Source organism: Ceratotherium simum, chromosome 4 (genome assembly GCF_057802395.1).
Source record: "Ceratotherium simum simum isolate JZ-2026a chromosome 4, ASM5780239v1, whole genome shotgun sequence".
Classification (NCBI taxonomy): domain Eukaryota; kingdom Metazoa; phylum Chordata; class Mammalia; order Perissodactyla; family Rhinocerotidae; genus Ceratotherium; species Ceratotherium simum.
Window position 1 is genome coordinate 41,867,646 of NC_141903.1, and position 18,635 is coordinate 41,886,280.

Sequence of the window (18,635 nt, forward strand, 5' to 3'; positions counted from 1 at the left end):
TAAGACAGTCTTTTTCAATCTTCTTCACCCAGTGTCTGTCCAAGTGTCTCCTTATGTTAAAATTTCAGGGTCCCAGAAACCTCCCATGAGGTCATCTTGGAGGTGGGGCCAAGAGTGTAAGGGTCTCAGAATAGACAAGTAGAAAGTGCCGAGCAGGCACACGCTGAGGCCCAAAACCACAAATGGGACAGGGACCAGCGGGCGCCGCAGTAAGTGAGGTGAGAGGTGAATGGGAAGCAAGGTTGGGACTGTCCTGAATTCTCTGTGGTGAAGTGTGGGTGATGGGGAGCCGCTGGTGGCTTTTGAGCAGGGCTTATACTCTAAGGGGTGAGCAGGAGACTCACAGGCTGTGGAGGCAAACTAGAGGGGTGACACACAGGAGGCTGCTGAGCACCTGGCACGGAGAGGAAGGGGAGGATTCAGGGGGTGTCATGAGGGCAGCCTCTGTGGGGCTTGGCAACTGTTGCTGCTGCCACTTGAGGTGTCACTTGTACCATCACAGGCAAGTGGGCAAAGAACAGAGGCAGATGGCACTGGGTGGGTGTTGGGGAGGCACAGCTGGGCAGCTCCTAGTGGGACCGAGGAGGGTCTACAGGGACGTCCACTTGGTCTGCAGGGACATCCACTTTGAATCTCAGAGCTTAAAAGTGAGACAGGCCCCCGGAGCTCTCCTGGCCCAATCCCTCATTTTACTAATGTCTAAAGTGAGGCCCAGGGACAGGAATGGACCTACCCAAGGCAGCTCAGCATGTCACCAACAGAGCCAGGCCTGGAGGCCCGGTGTCCTGAGCCACAGTCCAGCATCTGCCCTGCTCACTCGAGCCCCAGCACATGATGCTGCCTCATTTTTCACTGGCCAGGAAACCACCCTGGGAGGTCACTCAGCAGGGCAGCGGGGCTGCCAGGAAGGCGTGTTGAACAGTAAATAACTGGGAATGAGGGCGAAGGAGAGCTTCAGTTGCCATAAATCTCTTTGGAATTTTCAAACAAGCTAGGGAATACTGACACGAATTAAATCCAATAAAACATTCATTTAATTAAACTTTAAATGATCCAAATATTTGCTGTTTGGTTAATATTTGTGTAGCTGACAGGAGCAGAATTATGATGGTGCTAATAGACGCATTCTAATTTTGCACGAGTCTCTCCTGCACGAAGCGCACGTCTTCAGACATACAAATGAGCGGGCGCACTCAGGAAGGATGCAGAGCAGCGCTCCCAGGCCCTTCCCACTCGGGATTTTGTTTGTTTGTTGTTAGCCCTGTGCTATAGGCTCCTCCAGACATTTTTCTAAAACTGTTTGAAATATTTGACTTTAGGGCCACATGGAAGAGGGGATCCTACATTCCAAGTGAGACCCCAGCCAACCAGAATGCCTCACCTCCCCATCCCCCTCGTGTACTCCCCTTTCCATTTACACACACACACACACACACACACACACAGACACACACCCGGTCTTTTAAGGCAATGGTTCTCAGGCCTCCAGGTACCCCGGGAGCCCCTGGGATGCTTTCTCAAACCTGATGCCCACCCTGCCACCAGAGTCCGTATCAGCCTGAGGTGGAAGGGCAGGATCTGTTTCATCAGCCACCCCAAGATGTGATGCAGGGAGTGGGGGACCCACACCTGGGGAAGGGGAGCTCTGCGGCCCACGGGAGGTCCTGCCTCCTCCAAGGGCCCCTCCCTGATGCCCAGTTGACGTTTTCCTTGTAGTCTGACTGGAGCTCAGGCGTGCAGAGAAGATGTAGGTTCCTTCTGTAACCTACCTGACTTCTTCACAAGCCCCACCCACCAGCCATTGGGAGAAAAACGCAACTAAATGTTCAATCCGCTGTAAAGCTTAGTCCCAGCTGATCAGTTTAACAGTCCACGTAAGTAATGCTGTATCTAAGAAAGATGCATCCTGTCTCCGATTCCCACCTGGAGTCCCCAGCTGCTCCCAAGGCTGGTTTCTGAGTGTGGAGGGAAGCACATGGCCGTCCTCTGCCACCTCTGGTTCCCACTGCGAGGACCCCAGTTGCCCTGTTATGGGTGCTCTAGGCTGAGGTCAGCCAGGGCTGTGCTCTTGGTCTGAGCTCCCTCAGCCTGGTGGAGTCCAGAGTCTGGTGTTCCCCCACAGCTCGGCCTTCCGAAGCCCCCACTGGCACTAGGCACCCCTCAAGGTCCACGGCATTCCCTTGGGGCCCTGGTCTGGCAGTCCAATGCAGTCCTCAGACACAGAGGTACAGAGGCCCTCATAGCCCAGCCAGCGTGTGGCCAGGAACCTCTGGGCCCCTCCACACCATTCCACTTGGGAGCTGAGGGGGCTCTGGCTCTCTGCCATGCCACGTGTGATTGCCGCAGGTGGGGAGGGGGCAGGCTGGTGGGGGGAGAGCTTAGCCTCATTCCAGAGCCCCTCCTTTTTTCCCCTCACCTACACACCAACAGGCACACTTTTGACCCTTCTCATCATCTTCCTTATTCCTACAATCCCCTGGGACGAGGAGGGGCCATTCCATACCCCTTCCTACTTCCACAGAGCACAAAGCCTCATGGGCCCCAGTGGCTCATTGATGAGGAAGGGGGACCCCCTCTATCCTCGGGGAGAACTCTGGGTTCTGAGTCCTAAGGGCCAGCACAGCACAGGGGGAGAAACACACTTTTAGCAAGTTCTCCTTCCCTCTCCCTCTCTCTGCTCCCCATCTCCAAAGCCTGGGTCTTGCTACAGAGGGCTAGTGCCTTCTCTGTCTCACCCTGAGCAATAAGCCTCATGACTCAGAGGTGAAAGGGCAGCAAGCAGACCTGATTTAGGAGGGAACTTGAAATGCATCACTTTAATGTTTGTGGAATGTTATGCCGGTTGGGTCCGCATCAATCACTCGGTGTTATCTTTCCCCGCTCAGCTCCTTCACCAGGAGTCACATTTTTCCTGTGTGTGGTTGTCCCCTCTCCACTGGCCTGTTGGCTCCTTTCCTTCTTTATTTCCATTTTCTCCATTTTACATCCATCCAGCACTGATTAAGCACCTACTGTATATCATGTTCGTCTTCGTGGGCCCAGAGCTGGGCCACTGAGTGTCTGTGGAGGGGGAGGGCTTTGCAGCTCAGGATCTGACCTGCCTGCACCTGCTTTCACCTCACCTGCTCTGCAGTGCATCGCACCTGCAGCTATTCTCGCCCCCGTCCTCCTTCCCCTCCCCCACACACCGGCAACGGGTGTGAGCACAGATGTGCTGCCTGGTCACAGCTCAGAAGTGTCCTGCTGAGTCACAGGGCTCAGTTCCCAATGCTGTGCCTTGCTCCACACCTGTCAGGGCTCCAGGTCCCAACAGAGTAGTGAGAGTGATGGGGCTCCCAGCATTTTTGCTGACACCCCCCAAAGAAGAACAGCCCCAGAGCCAGCCTGCCTCCCTCAGCTCTCGCCACCTCTGGCTGCTTCCCCCGCCTCGCCCCCTGAGTGGTAGATCTGGGGGAAGAGCAGGGAGGAGGCAGGCCCCTCAGTGGGCTGGTGACTCTCCCTCCAAGCCTGATCCCATTTTGGCATTTGAACAGCCCAAGTTTGATTAATTTTTTCATAAAACCTGAGAATTTCAAAAAGCCTGTGATTGCAAGGAAATATTTTAGACCCTTCCTATTTGGCTGAAGAATGATCAGTCTTAATGTCAATTATCAAGTATAAAATGACAAGGATTAGTAATTTGTGCAGCCTGAAGTACGCTTCAAAAAATTAAAGCCTACCGTGCATGGTGGCTGAGCAGAAATCCAAATCCAAGTTCAGAGACTACTCAGACAGAAACAAACCTCCAAAGGTCAGCCAGCTCATTCCCTGGACCTCAGACAGTGCAACCTTTAAATTGCCCCCAGATGGATGAGAAGCCTGTCGGCACAGCCAGCAGACCTTGACTGCACTTAGCAAGGCCCAGACTTCAGGAGGCCCGGCGGACACTGCAGGGCAGCTGCTGCACGTCTGGCCCCCTGGTCTCTGTGTGACGCCCACGTGGCTCCCGCAGCCCACATTCTCAGCCCAACTCACAAATCCATAGCCTTGATGGTTCCCCTACATTAACTATGGTTCCTGACCTGTTTTGACTCACAGAGCCCTTTGAGCATTTGACATAAGTCATGGCCCCTCTCACGAGAGAAATGTCCATCTGTACATTCAGTCAGCAGGTTGTGAACAATTTTCAGGGAGCCTCGAAGCTGCCTGGGCCGCTGCCCTGCAGTAGATCCCCATGGCTGTTTGCCTTCGAGTGGAGACTCCACCCCAGGCCTGCACCTGACGGCCTTCTTCTTCTTCCCTGCAGAGGTGGTTCAGCTCAGCCTCGCCCCCGAGGAGAGGGTCAGTGTAGCCACAGTGACCGTGGGGCTGAGCACGGTGCTGACCTGCGCTGTCCATGGAGACCTGCGGCCACCCATCGTCTGGAAGCGCAACGGGCTCGCCCTCAACTTCCTGGACTTGGAAGACATCAACGTAAGTCACCTGGCTCTGACTCTGAGCTCAAAGGTACCCCCAGGGAAGTAAACTGTGCAAGACACCATGTGGCAGTGGCGGGGCCAGAGGGTTTTTAGTTCAACATCCCACGTTTGGTGCCTTTCAAGCCTGATGGCTGGAGGTATCAGAAAATCCAAGCCCCACCACGTGCAGAGAAGAGGATGGGTGGTGGCTGTAAGCCTGCCAGCCAGGCTCAGAATAAGAGAAGGGTGCACTGACCAGGGAGGCGTGGTGGGCAGGGCAGGAGGGCTCTGCACAGGCCGCAGCAGCAAAGGCCCGGAGGTGGGCGTGGGAACGGGATGTAAGAGGAGCGGGCTGTGTGACGGAGGGACCACAGGCCAACAGACAACATGGCCGAGCAGGAGGCTCCCGAGAAGGGAGAGCATCTCAGGGAAAACTCTGGGCCCTGCAGCTGGGTAGGATATAGACAGCTGGACGAGGGGGAATGGGTATTCTCTGTGGAGGGCAGAGGTAAGCTTCCAGGCTGGGTTGGCTGGAGGGCAGCGGCCAGTTGAGGAGGTGGAAGGAAGGGAGATAAGGCCAGAGGGGCCTGCCCTCCTTGTTTGCTGGGAGAGGGAATGTGGATTTGATGAGCTGGGTGGAAAAGAGCCGAGCTCACACAGCCTAACATGGCCAACAGGGGTGCTTCTGTACTCTGAGGCCCTGGCAATCTGGGCTGGGGTCCCAGTGTCACCCCACACCGGCTTTGAGACTTTGAGCAATTTCTTAAACCACTGATCCTCAATGAATTAATCTATTAGAATAGCAACATTAGAGGTACCTCCTTTCTATTGGACTTGGAGAATAAATGGAATAATTCAAGTGTATTTTGTTGGCCAGGGTTTGGCACAAGGGGTGAAGTGTCTTCTCAGAAGTTCATGTGAGAAGACAGTGACGTCACCCACGTGGTGCGCTGCCAGGACAGCAGACAGGTCTTGAGCTACAGTAACAGGAATATAAGTTTCAGGCAAAAGAGGGGCATGGCCCTGGTCTCCTTGGCTCAGGACAGGCCAGCTGGCCGCAAATGGGATGCTGGGCCCAGAGAAGGAAGACCTGTAGGATGAGTGGTCCGTGCCCGCTGACATCTCTAAGGTGGTGAGAGAAGCCCTGGGGCAGCAGGAGCGGGCCTGGCCTATGTAACCCCATGAGTTGGACCAGCACAAAGAGCCAGAGTCCACCTCAAAAAGAGACAAATTTGGGGGGCCGGCCCAGTGGCGCAAGCGGTTGGGTGCGCGCGCTCCGCTGCGGCGGCCCGGGGTTCGCTGGTTTGGATCCCGGGCGCGCACCGACGCACTGCTTGGCAGGCCATGCTGTGGTGGCGTCCCATATAGGGTGGAGGAAGATGGGCACAGATGTTAGCCCAGGGCCATCTTCCTCAGCAAAAAAAGAGGAGGATTGGCAGCACAGGGCTGACCTCCTCACAAAAAAAAAAAAGAGACCAATTTGGGCTGCTTGGGCGGAACACCATTTCAGCCATCAGACCTGCCCCACAATGGAGTGAGCCATCACAGAAGGCAGTATGCTCCCCATCCCTAGACACATGCAAGCTCAAGGAGAGCCATGGTCAGGAATATAGGGCAGCTAAACCCCATGACCTGGAAGATCGTTTCCAACTCTGAGACTGCTTTATGGGGAGAGAGCCCAGTGTGAAATTCTGCAGGAACCACCAAAGTTGGGACTCTGCTACTTTCTAGGCCCTTTGGCTGCACTGTGGAGATCTTGAGGGAAGCAGATGGGAAGAAGAGGCCACTCTGGAGGTTCTACCCTGGGCAGAGCTGGGCAAGAGTGTCCTTCCCCGACCGTTCTCCCACCGGGCAGGATTGTTTACTCGTGATTTCCCCACTATGGTGAGCATAGGCTGTATCCCACCCACCTCTGAATGTCAGCACCAGCACAACCCTGGGGGGTACTTGATGGGCAGATGCTGGGTGGGCAGAATCCTTTGTCTTCTGAGCCTAAGACGCCCAGGGCTTGTCTGGGATCTCAGCAAGGAAAGGCAGTGTCCTGTTTATAAAGACGAGGGTGCGTGTGTGTGTGTTGGGGTGTATAGGCTTGTGTGTGCAAAAGCTCTCAAGGTGGGGTGTCAGCTTTTAACTGTGTTTGGTCAGTGGTGACTGATTCAGAACTAGGACAGGTCCACCTGTATCTGTCTGAACATCCACGTGCGTTACTTGATGCTCTATTTCAAGACATCAGACGGGAAGGCAGAAGCAGAACCCTTCTTAATGCACTTGCCATCAGTTAATTAAATTACTGTGAGTGTTTTTCCCCTCCCTCGAACATGCCTCCAGCACCAATTCAATTGCATTTCTACTTTTCACAGCGAGGTTAGCAATTTGGGTTAATTGTGGGTACAACTGGAGATTAATGGCCTTTTGTTCCCTCCCAGGAAACACTTGCTGCTCATGGTCAAGTCAGCAGCCCACAAACAGGCAGGCCCCTGTGCTTCTCAGAAACCCCCATGTGAGGGTGCAGGGCAATGCCAGCCCCACAGGGATCCTCACCTGATGCATGCAAGCACACACAAAACACACACACACACACACACGTGCACAAGCACCTCCCCCTGCCTCAAGGAGAGGAGGGAGGCAACACAGCCTGATAGTGAAGGGCACAGGCTCTGGGGTCAAAGGGACCTGGGTTTAAGTCTCAGCTCTGCCACTTACTAGTCGAGTGACCTTGGAAGGGCACTTGACTTCTCTAGGCCTCAGTTTCCTCCTCTGTGGAATGGGGATGAATACTAGTTCCTGCTGCATAAGGTTATAGGAAGGATTAAATGAGAAGATTTAGGTGAAGTTCTTAGCATGTAGTATTCCATGCCAACTGTTATCACTCTGTCATTACTACAATTACTATTATTACTATCATTATTATTACTACTGCTGCTGCCAGAAAGCATTCTCAACACGCTGCAGCCTGAGTCCCAACAAGCAGCCCGCAGCAGCCCAGGGAGGCTCCCTGGTCAGGCAGAAACGACCCTGGGGTGCCCCTGCTGCCTGTGGTCAGGGAGGGCCAGCACCGTCCGTGTTAGCCTTGATTCATCCAGGGGGAGAGATGCTGGCCAGAGACCTCCAGCAAGCCCAGAGCAGCCTTGGGTCAGCTGTTTAACTGCTCTGAGCCTGAGGGGAGATGGGAGTGACAATGTCCTCTTTGCATGGGCATTTTCAGGCTGAATGTGTGTGTGAAGCGTCTAGCCCGGTGCCCGGCACGCAGCAGGTGTACATAAATGGCAGCCCCACCCTGGGGACAGTGAGGAGAGCGGCCCTAGGAGGAGATCAGGCTGGAGAGGGGTAAAGCCAGGTCATCAGGATTCACGGGGCATTTTTGAAGCAAGAATTGGTCAAAGGAGGACAGTCCAGGAGGGCAACCCTGACGGAGCAAAGATCAGGGATTGATGGGTTCCTAAAGTCCCTGAGTCTGTGGCTTCTCTGCGCCCACCCCAACCCACCACAATCAGAGATGAAATACAATCGCCGGCTGTAATTAGCAACTGGCACGGCAGCACTGCACAGACAGGGGAAGCTGATCAGCCTACAAAACCCGAGGCGGGGAGATCTGAGAGCACGGAGAGACGCGGGCCTCCTTCCCTTGTCATTTGTATGAGACATCTTGATTGGCAACAAAATATTAATCACCTTTTCACTGCTCTCTTAATGAGATGCTTTCATGGGCAACAAAATATTAATTTGTCTTATCTGTTAAGAATTCTGTTAATGAATTCAGTCACAGAGCTATTACAGAATGCCATCCTACTGACACATGTAATTAAACTTTTCCGACTTGCAAACATCAAGGATACCTCGAGCATCAGAATAATATTTGATCAGAAAGTAAATGTACCCCTCTAGCCTGGAGCCAAGTGAGGAGGAGCCACTTGGATTCCCCAGTGAGCCTTGTCGCTGTCGGGGGCGTTCATGAGTCACCTGATACGTGCAGTGCCGTCCAGATGATTCTCCAGATGTGGGAATCACCATCTGGATTCACTTACTAAGGGCTGGCAACTCGCAAGCACTGTGCTGGGGCGTAGAGCAAAGACACTCTCCCCAGCCTCGAGGGGGTAATGTATCCACAAATGCAGAATTACAGCACCGTGAGCCAGGTTCTATATTAGGAGGGGGTAGCCATTTCTGGGGGCTGGAGGAAGGAGAGGTTCAGGGGACAGGGATAAGCAAGAGAGAGAGGAGTCTGAGTGACAGGTTGGGGCCAGAACATGACGGGCCTTGAATGTTAACATAAAGGACCTTGTCTGTTCCCTGTGCACAGTGGGAACCAGAGATTTTTAATCAGGGCGTGACATGATCAGATGTGTGTCCTGCAGGAGTCCTGAGCCCCTTCCAGCCAGATTAAGCATGCACCCAAGGAGGACCCAACATAAGTAGGACCCACAAACAAGGGAGAGCCCAGCTGATGCTCTTGGGGTCTCCCTCCTTTCTAACTTCCCCAACAGGTCAGCAACCCAGCCTGCCCAGGGCTCCTGCCCAAGTTTCCCTCCACTTCTTAAGGCTGCGAGAAGCTCAGCGTGGACCTGGTGCACCTCCTGAGGATGCCGGAGCCACCCATTTGCAGGAGGCCTCAGCTTCAGCCCAGCCCAGTGCATGAGGGGCCCTGCCTCAGCCACACGTGGGAAAACAACCCTCCCCCAGCCCCTGGAGCAGAGAGCAGCATCAGGGACTAAGAGTGCAGAAACCCCAAAAATGGGCGCTCCCCAGCGGAGGCAGCAGCCAGCCCAGAGTTCGCTGCCGTGCCTCTCAGCAGTGGGTCTCTGCATTATGACGCTTCCTTCTGTTATTTGATGAGAAATCAATAGTTTCCACTCACTCGCACACATTCTCCAGAGCTGACAAAGGGCAGCCCGCAATTTGTTTACTTCCTGACCAACCCCTGGTTTCTTTACTGAAGCAGTTGTGGGTCTGGGCGTGCTTTAGATCTGGCCCTGTAGCCCCCCACCTCAGGCCTCAAGAGCCACAGCCCACTGCCCCCACCTCAGAAGCTAAGTGGGGCCACGACAGCAGCTCCCTGAGCTCTGCCTGTCCAGGTCTTGGGCCAGGGCTTGAGCTCGAGGCTGCTGTCCAAGAGTGTGCCTGTGCTGGTGCCTGATAGAAGACAAGCCCTCACCCGCAGGCTCCCCATTGTGGGCCTATGGTCAGCCCCCTGGCCTGTGACCCTGCTCTGCTCAGACAACACAATGCCACATGGGGGAAGGGCACTCCGTCACTCCCAGAGGCCACAACTAGAGCCCATGGGGAAGCTTATCCTCAGGAATAACTCTGTCTTCAGAGGCGGTGACATGCCTGTCACTGCAGGTACCCAAGCAGAAGGGAACCGACAGGGTTAACCTTTGAGGACTGTCCCAGCCCTGAGGTCATACAGTCCAGTGATAAGGAAGGCATTTGGGAGGCAGGCACCTGTGGGACATGGGAGTCCTGCATAGAAGCCAGGTACACCCCTGATCCCACCCAAGCACCTCGCCTTTTCACCTGGACCGCAGGGTCTCAACCTTCCCCGATGAGCTTACCCTACAGCCCCCTCTCCTGAGACCTCAGAGCCAGGCTTTGGGGGGCCCATCTCAAAGGCAGATCCACAGGCTCCTCCCCCTACTCTGATCTCCATACCAGGAGGAGGGAGAGGCTGCCTCACTTTCTGCAGAAACTGAACATGCAAACCCATTCCGTGCCTCAGCCCTCCGCCCAGACCACGCTGCAGCCACTCAGGGTGAGGTGAGGTGACTGTCCCCAAACCCAGTCTGCATGTCCTGCCTCAACAATGTCACTCGCCCTCCCCTGATAACTGTCTTCCTCACTGTCCCTTATGATCCTCAGGGACAGGGGACCTGCCCATGAAGGGAGCAGAAGCAGGGAGAGGACATCCCCAAAGTCATAGAAAACAGCTGACCTGCTGAATCCTTGCTAGCGCTGATGCTGGTGTTTCTACCATTAGTACTAAGCTGCTCCCACGTCGGAGGACCAGGTTCCATGCTGGTCCATTCACAAGCATCATCTCATTTAATCCCCGCCACAACTCCGTGAGGCAAGTGAGGTTAAGTAACTCAGAGGGTCCAGGAACTTACCAGGGCCTGCAGCCAGCCTTGCTCTGGGGACACAGCACCCAGCACCCAGCATTGTACAGCATTATACCTCACTCTGGGCCATCTGGGCCTGCCTCTTGCTCCAGCAGTAACGGCTGTGGTGTCCAGGCCCCAGACGCATGTGTCCCCTCGGGAAGCAAGCCCATGTGCATGGTGCTCTGGTTCTCAGCAGCCACTGGCCTGTGCCCCAGCAAGCGAGGGGAGCAGAAGGCTCTGAGACCAGCACATGGAGTTGTTTGGCCAGAATATGTCAGGGAGAGGGAACATTTTTCTGTTGTATTCTGCTTTGGAAAAAAAGGGGGGGGCCAGTTTGTAACAAACCCAGTATATTTCAAATTATTTGAAAAAGCCACTCTTTTTTGTTAGTTTTTTTCTTTCACCAAATCTCGCTATTTGGGGCTTTCAAATGTCGGCAGGCGCAGTACAGTGATAAAAGCAGAAAAACAAAACCAATTAGAAGAAAGTATTTGTGGCAGTGTTTGAAGGATGTATTAAAAGGTTCACTTTTTCCCCATGCCTAAATGGTGTGAAACCAGGAACAAATAACTCTAATGAAGCATATGCTCTCAGCCAGCTCTTCTTTGGAAGTGAGATATTAAAAAGACCAAAAGAGAATGATTTAGGAGCTCATGACTCATTTAATTTTTATTGTCTTTATATGAACCAGTCATGAATCCATTGTAAAAAGATGAGAGGCGTTTGATTAGCACGGAGAGCTGTTTGCAACACGATCAACAGTGGTTGTAGGTTCTGCATTAAAATAATCTCATTAAATGCTTGGGTACATTTTGTTTAAAAATCTTGGAAAACACTATTCTTGAAGCACTCAAAGGCTTTGGCCAATTCTCTCCGGTTTGTGTTGAAAACCCTGGTTGCAGATGAACATCCAGTTCCTTTGAGCTTTGGATGAATTGAACACGAGGAGTGTTGGCCAGAGCTCTCCACGAGATGGGCGGGCCCATGATACAGCAGCCTGTGGAACTCAAGGTGGGGGACTCTGCCCTCCAAGGACTTCCACTGGCCTTTGCTTTCTCAGTGGCTTTCTCAGGGTCACCTCTCTTCCCTCATAGTACTGGCTTCAAGGCTTCCCTTGTGCTCGGTGACCATTTCTAGCCCTAACTCAAAGGTACAGAGTCCCACGGCAAGTTTGTGATCCAGCTTCCATACTCTTGAATGCAGAACCCCAAGACATACCTGAGCACCTGCCCTGCCAAGGCTTCCCTCCCCAGCCCCACGCAGGGGAGCTCACATTCGGGCTATTTTCAGGTTTTATCTACTGCAGACAATACTGCAGGGAACACTCTTATACATACCTCTTTGCACATTTGCATAAGTAGGTCTGTAAGATAAGTTCTTAGAAGTGGAATGACTACCTCTGAGGGTGGGCATGTTTTTGATTTTGATAGATATTGCCAAATCTCCCCCCAAAAATGTTGCACCAGTTTACACTCCCTCCAGCAGTGTATAAGAGTTTTAAACACCATATCAAGAGAAAATTCCTGATGGTAAGCCTTCTTGGTCCCTGAAATAAGCCATGGAAGGAAATTTAATCAAATTCTCCCTGGAGTGTTTCAGGGACAGCAAGAATACCAGTCAGCTGTCTTGGCTCTAAGCATGGTCCAGGTTAGAGGAGCTGGTACCCTCAGAAAGGCCCTTTCAGCCTGGGGATTCATGATCCAGGCATCCCCAGGGGAGGGCTGCAGGTTTCCCAGATGAAGGCTGCAGGTATGAGGCAGTCTGGAACTTCAGTTGACTGCTACAGTGCAGCCTAGTGCCTGAGTCCTTTCCCACCCCAGCTGAGCACACCAGGCTTATTAGATAAGAATCCAAAGCCCTGTTCAGGAGCTCAGGCCTGCAACTCACCAAAGGGCCCATGAGCTCTGCCCACCCACATGATACTCTGGAGTCCTGGCCAGTCAAGAAGTGTCTGCCCTCTGGCCTCTGAGGATGGACAAGCCGAGTGCTCAGAACAATGTCTCTGACGTGAGCCCTCTGTTGCAGGTCCCCAGGCACCTGTGTACACTCGGTTACTCAAGTATGTCCCCAGGTCAGATGCTCAGCAGCCACATGACTGGGTCAGAATCCCCCAGTTTGAGTTTGGGAGCCAACTACAAAGTTAGAGACAGCAGTCCACAGAAGACCGCCCTCACTCTGACATCAATTGCAAGTTTGGGGAGTTCTCAAAACTACCTTCAGATTCACTCTTTTGCTAGAAGGACTCATAGGAACTCACTGAGAGCTGTTATGCTCACAGTTACAGTCTATTACTGGGAAATAGTACAGATTAAAATCTGCCAAGGGAAGAAGCTCATGGGGCAGAGTCCAGGAGGATCCAAATGCAGAGCTTCCGTTGTCCTCGCCCCCTGGAGTCACAGACATGTTGCTTTCCCAGCATCAAGGTGTAACAACACGCACAGAGTGTTACCAGCCAGGAAGCTCACCCAAGCCTGGTGTCCAGAGCTTTTATAACAGCTCAATCATACACTGCCCATGAGGCTGACCTCTGGTCTCCAGCCCCTAGGGAGGCAGAACTGATACTATGTGGCCCAGAGCCCCCATCATAAATCATGTAGTTAGACCGTCTGGTGGTCAAAGCCCTCAGGCAAATTAAGGCATTCCTATGAGGCAGGAAGTTCCAAGACCTAGAGTTCACCTCCCAGCAGCTGAAGGCAAAGGCCATAGCTCTCTCTGGGTAATGTTAGTTCTTCACTACCCTTCTCAAGCCTCCCCAAGAGCCAGCACACTTGGCTAACACACCTCCATTCATTCAGCAAACACTAATTGAGCACCAATTATGCGCCAGGCACCATGCCACACGTTGGAGACAATACAGTGGTGCACAGAGAGATGAGGTGCCTCCCTGTGGGGCTCACAGTCATGGAGGAGACTGACCACATAAACCACAAGTCAACCAGTGACCACATACTCCCTGCGTCCTAGGGAAGCCAGGGACCCTCCTCACAGCGCCTTCTCTCATGCCTATGACCCTCTCTCCTGGGCCTGGGAATGGACAGAAAGACAGACCTACTCTGGGTTGCTCACTCTGAACGTGACTGTCCATAGCAGCCTCCCCTGGGGGCTCACTGGCTACTTAGGGATTGCTTCAAGTAGCAGGGACTTCTTTTTTAAGAGGACTCTGAGCAAGAGGACTAGTTCTGCAGATCCTTGCAGAGTGCTAAATCTGTCCTCTGAGGGTCTAGAAGGAAGTGACCAGCATGGGAACCCGAGTGTGGGTCAGGGTGGTCAGCTGTAGAGACCCAGTGAGTTGGAAGGTGTGTGTGCACATGCGTGCTCATATTTACTGTGTGTGTCCACGTGGATATTTGTGTGTGCCCACCAGCGATGCATCTGGTCCTTGCTCGGTCCAGATAACGGGCACGTGTGCTTGAGTGAATGCCGGCATCTCTGAGAACCAGCCATCACCACGGCGCTGCATATCGCTAAGTGTTTGGGTCCACTGTGTTCAAATGCTCATGCAGGTGGGATGCTAGGGTTAGTGAAATCCTAGGGGCCAGAACTGAACCAGCGTGGAGGCAAAGACCCCCTCCTTCATTCCTTTCTCTCCAAAGAGAGCTGAGGGGATCCTGAGAAGGGCAGAGTTGAAAAAGCTCTGAATAAATGTTTCTAAACTGAGTCTTAACTTGTAACATTGACAGTGTCATTAACCCGAACTCTGAAATCACTCTGGAGTCCTTGTGTTTAACGTTTAGTCACTAAATATTCAGCATCGATGGCTCATTTTCATGTTACTTAGACCCGACTCACATGTATCTCTATGACACCATCTCCATCTCGCCTCTGCTTAAATATTGTTTAATACTTAAATCTCATTTAATTACTTTCTTTACTAAGGGCAGATACTTAGGAAATAGCTTTTTAAAAGGCAAAAACCGTGTCTTTAAGTAAAATTGTCTCTTTCCCAAAGAATGGTCTAATCTGGCATCTGTTTATTTCTGGAAGGAACCTTGATTTTGCTAATACATTTCTATGCATTAGAGAAAAAAAAAGCCATCCATAAAAAGACAATTACAGAGATGCAATCAAGCATTGATAGCGGTATTCAGACACATCCCAAAGAACATTCGAGAGAAGAAGGATTGCAAGTTTAGTTTTATGTAGCTTCTCTTAAATCAATTTTTAAAGTAATTTTCTCACATCCAATGAGGTAAATTTGATTTCTGTAGTCAGTATTCATGTTCCAGAAAACAATATGCACCTTGTTCTATAATTATATGATGCCTATTGTTTTAGCCCAGAGACTTTATTTTATTCATTGCAGAGTCAGGTTCTCCCTAGAGTCTACGTCACAGGCTGGTAATGAGTTAGGTGCTCACAGAAGCCCCATTAGGCATCCAGCGGCCCCTCGTGTCCTTGAAGAGCTGACGCACACCCCTCAGCACTTGAGCGATCACCCAAGAGTTATGGCTTTGTCCCGGGAGCAGTGAGGAAAAGCAGTCGGAGAGGTTAGATGACTTTGTTAGGGGTTCACCCAAAGTCACCCGTCAGGTCTGGGATTACATGCATGGGCCCTTCCACCTCTGCCTGCTGCTCTGAGTTGAGCCTTCTCTTTGGTCAATCCAGTGTGCCCTGGCCTGAGGAACGCAGCCTGGAGAAGGAGACAGGGAGGGGAAGCAGGGACGAGACTTGAGACCAGTTCCTTGGCTTCCCGCCAGCCACCTGGTTTTGACTCTGTGTGACTGGCAACATTTGGGTGGATGGAAAGGCAGGAGGTGGAGCCTCAGCTGTCAAGCTCAGAGAACCAGAACCAGAACACAGTCTCTGCAGAAAGCCCAGCTCAGCACCTTGTACAGTCCACTCAGTGAATATCTACTGAGGGCCCACTGCGTGCTAGGCCCTGCGGTAGTCACAGGGTACACAGCAGTGAGCACCGTGCACAAGACTCCCTGCCCTTCCCCGTGGAGCTCACATTCTCCTGGGGGGAGACAGACAGCAAGCAATATGCTAAATGGTAGTAGGTGCAATGAAGAGAAATAAGTAGGAAGGGACATGGGGGGTTGGGCCGACACATAACATTTGAGCAGACTTGAAGGAGGGGGACCAAGCCAGACTGATAGCCTTTGGGAAGGAAGGGGCAGCAAGTCAAAAACCCCTAGGGGGCAGGATGCCTGGCATGTTAGAACGACAGCAAGGGGCCACAGTACTGGAGTGCAATGAGCAAGGGAGAATGGAAGGCGATGGGGTGGGAGAGGGGACAGGTGGATCACACCCCAGACCCTCTAGGGCTGGGACTCTGAGTGAGGACAGATGTGCTCTGGCCACTGTGTGGAGGGCAGACTGCAGAGGAGCAGAGGTGGAGGTCCCTGCCAGCCCCCAGACAAGAAGATGGTGCTTTGGCCCACGGTAGTAGCAGTGGAGGGGATAAGAGAGGATCAGATTCTGAATACACTGTGAGGGAGAGCTCTACTTTCTCACTCCATGAGGACTGGGCTTTTGTTTGGTTTTGTGGTTTTCAGGGGTTTTTTTCTGAGGATTAAACAAGGCATTGTATGTCTGGTTTCCCGGCACACAGTTAGCTCTTGAAGACTGTGCACTGGTGTTGTTACCAGGGCATCACTCTGCAGTTGGTCTGTGGGAACCCCAGCCTTGAGGCACTTAGCCTGATGGAGGCTGTGGTCCCTGTGACCACACAACCCCATCGAGGTGGCAACAAGAGCAGAGGGTGCCAGAACCCGAGACTGGCTTCAAGGTGCCTCCCGTGAGGAAGGGTGGTGTGCGTGAAGGCTCAGGAAGGTAGAGTGGAGGGGAAATCAATGCCAGAGGGCCCCCAGCACCGGCCTCCCTGCTAGGAGCTCTGGTGTTACCCTTTGGGATGGATGGAGTCTGTCCTGGAACCAACCAAGTGAGGTGTTGAGGGGCTCTCAAGGTGGGGGTGCACCCAGCTTCCCAGCCCTCTTTCAAGAGCCCATTCTGCCACTGAGACTCCAAGCAAAATATATTTTCCTCCAGACTTAGGTTTTGACACAGAAAACAGCTTAGACTAGAAATGTGTCAGCCCCAGCATTGAGTAACCATTACCTTTTCATAAGCAACTCAGGTATGAACCCTTTATGACTCTATGACCTGGGACAAATCAGCTATCTGGTGTTTTATTTTTATTATTGAAGCTTCCACAGAGTGATAGGAATGGGGCTTTGTTAAGCAGAGCAATGTTGCAGAGAAAACGCACGGAGTCCCGGCAGCTCCCTTCATAATTTTACTCCACTGGGAGTGCACTGTTCGATATTTTTTCCCTGAAACTGAAAGCAGGCTGCAAGCGTCCTCATTCCACCTTCCAGGTGGTGCCCTAACCCGAGCCTGACTCTGGGCCTGCACCCCCTCGTTGGGTTAATTAGCCAGAAAGCATCTTTAAAGGACTCAAAATGGTTGTGGCCAAGCCCTCCGGAATGTGAGCAAGACGGAGGGTCAGTGTTTCCAAGAGCTGGAGCGACAAGGACCAGGAGCTGCCCTGTGCTGCCTTTGGACAACCCTTGTACTGACTGGTGGCCTTCCTTCCCTCCTGCCACTAGATTGCTTCTGTGGGAAAGGGAAGTTCGGACAGGGCGGGGGAATGGCAGGAGGGATAGTTTGGTGTTGTCTCCAGTGGGTCAAGAGCAGTTTTGCATCTTCTGTTAATAATAACAAGAAAAGTAGCATCCCCCATACATGTCACGCTTCCCACACTGGAAAATATTCAAGGGCATTGTCTTGCCAGATCTCCCCAAGATCTGTAAAGCAGACAGGGCATATGGATTGTCCACAACTTAGAGGTAGAGAAACCAGTGCCCAGAGGGATGAGGGGACATTTGGTCAGCAACAAAGTTCAGGCTAAAACCTGAGTCTCCTGAGTCCCAGCGCCCCATCACTCCTCGCGGCCAGCACCGCACAGCCCGTTTCTCCCTAGTGAGCCAGGCCGTCCTCTGTCCCATCAGCTCCTAGCACCACACCTCGGATATCATTGCTAGCTAAGGTCAAACCTAATGAGGGGTCTCCCTGAAGCACTGGGTAATTCCATTCCCCTGTACGTCTGCAGCGGGCGCCTGGACGGGGGCAGCATTGTGCCCGTTCTGCTGGAGAGACCACAGAACAGCCTTGACACAAAAGGCCCGGGGTGGTGTGGGGTGGGGTTGTGCCCAAGCGCTCACTAGGGACTCTGACCAGTCAAACCCTGCTCCTGCCCATCATTCCCCTAGCACTGGCCCCATAGGATCCCACACTGTGAGGCTGCAGAGGTTGTGGGACAAGGCTTACTGAGCCGTTTCTCACAGAACCCCTGGCATCAGCCCCTCTTGGCCCTCTTTTATGTCCCTGCCCTTGTCTTTTGTTTGCCCATTTTCCCCAGAACTTCCGTTCCCTTCTCTGGGGTTATCCAGACCTCTGCAAGCTGCCTGAAATTATTTTGGGATAGAGGTGGGATCTAAATCAGTGGTAGGCAAACTACCGCCCTTGGGCCAAATCCGCCCACTACCTATTATTTTTAATAAAATGTCATTGTAACATAGTGATACTCATTAACTTATGTCTTGTTATGGCTTTTTTCACAAAGCCGAAAATATTTGCTATCTGGCTCTTTAAGAAAAGTTTGACTCTAGGGGCTGGCCCAGTGGCGTTTCGTATGGGTTAAGTGCGCATGCTTCGCTGCAGTGGCTGTGGTTTGCTGGTTCGTATCCCGGGCGTGCCCCGACACACCACTTGTCAAGCCATGCTGTGGTGGCGTCCCATATAAAGTAGAGGAAGATGGGCACGGATGTTAGCCCAGGGCCAATCTTCCTCAGCAAAAAAAAATTGGCGACAGATGTTAGCTCAGGGCTAATCTTTCTCACCAAAAAAAAAGAAAAGTTTGACTCTAAAGGAGGGCGGCCCGCCAGAGCTTCTCCGCAGGTGGACCAGAGCCCAGGAAACGAGCCAAGCAGGGGCAAGATTAACAGGAGGGGAAGGTGAGCCCAGTTGTAGAAATTGAGAGGGAGTATACTGGGGAAGGTGTTCAAGCCGGGCCTCCCAGAGAAGGTGAACGTGGCCCTAACTGGATGTACAGGGTCCAGGCAAGCAACATGGAAGACAGATGGAGTTCCTGCTGCCC

At 52.6% G+C, this 18,635-nt stretch overlaps 1 protein-coding gene across 1 annotated transcript in view; it reads left to right on the forward strand.

The window, feature by feature from the left end:
• FSTL4 (follistatin like 4) overlaps positions 1 to 18,635 on the forward strand; it is a 398,184-nt gene that overhangs the window by 345,859 nt on the left and 33,690 nt on the right. Inside the window, exon 7 of the mRNA XM_087430303.1 lies at positions 4,286 to 4,452. Coding sequence (XP_087286429.1) covers positions 4,286 to 4,452 — 167 coding nt within the window. The remainder of the gene's footprint in view (positions 1 to 4,285; positions 4,453 to 18,635) is intronic.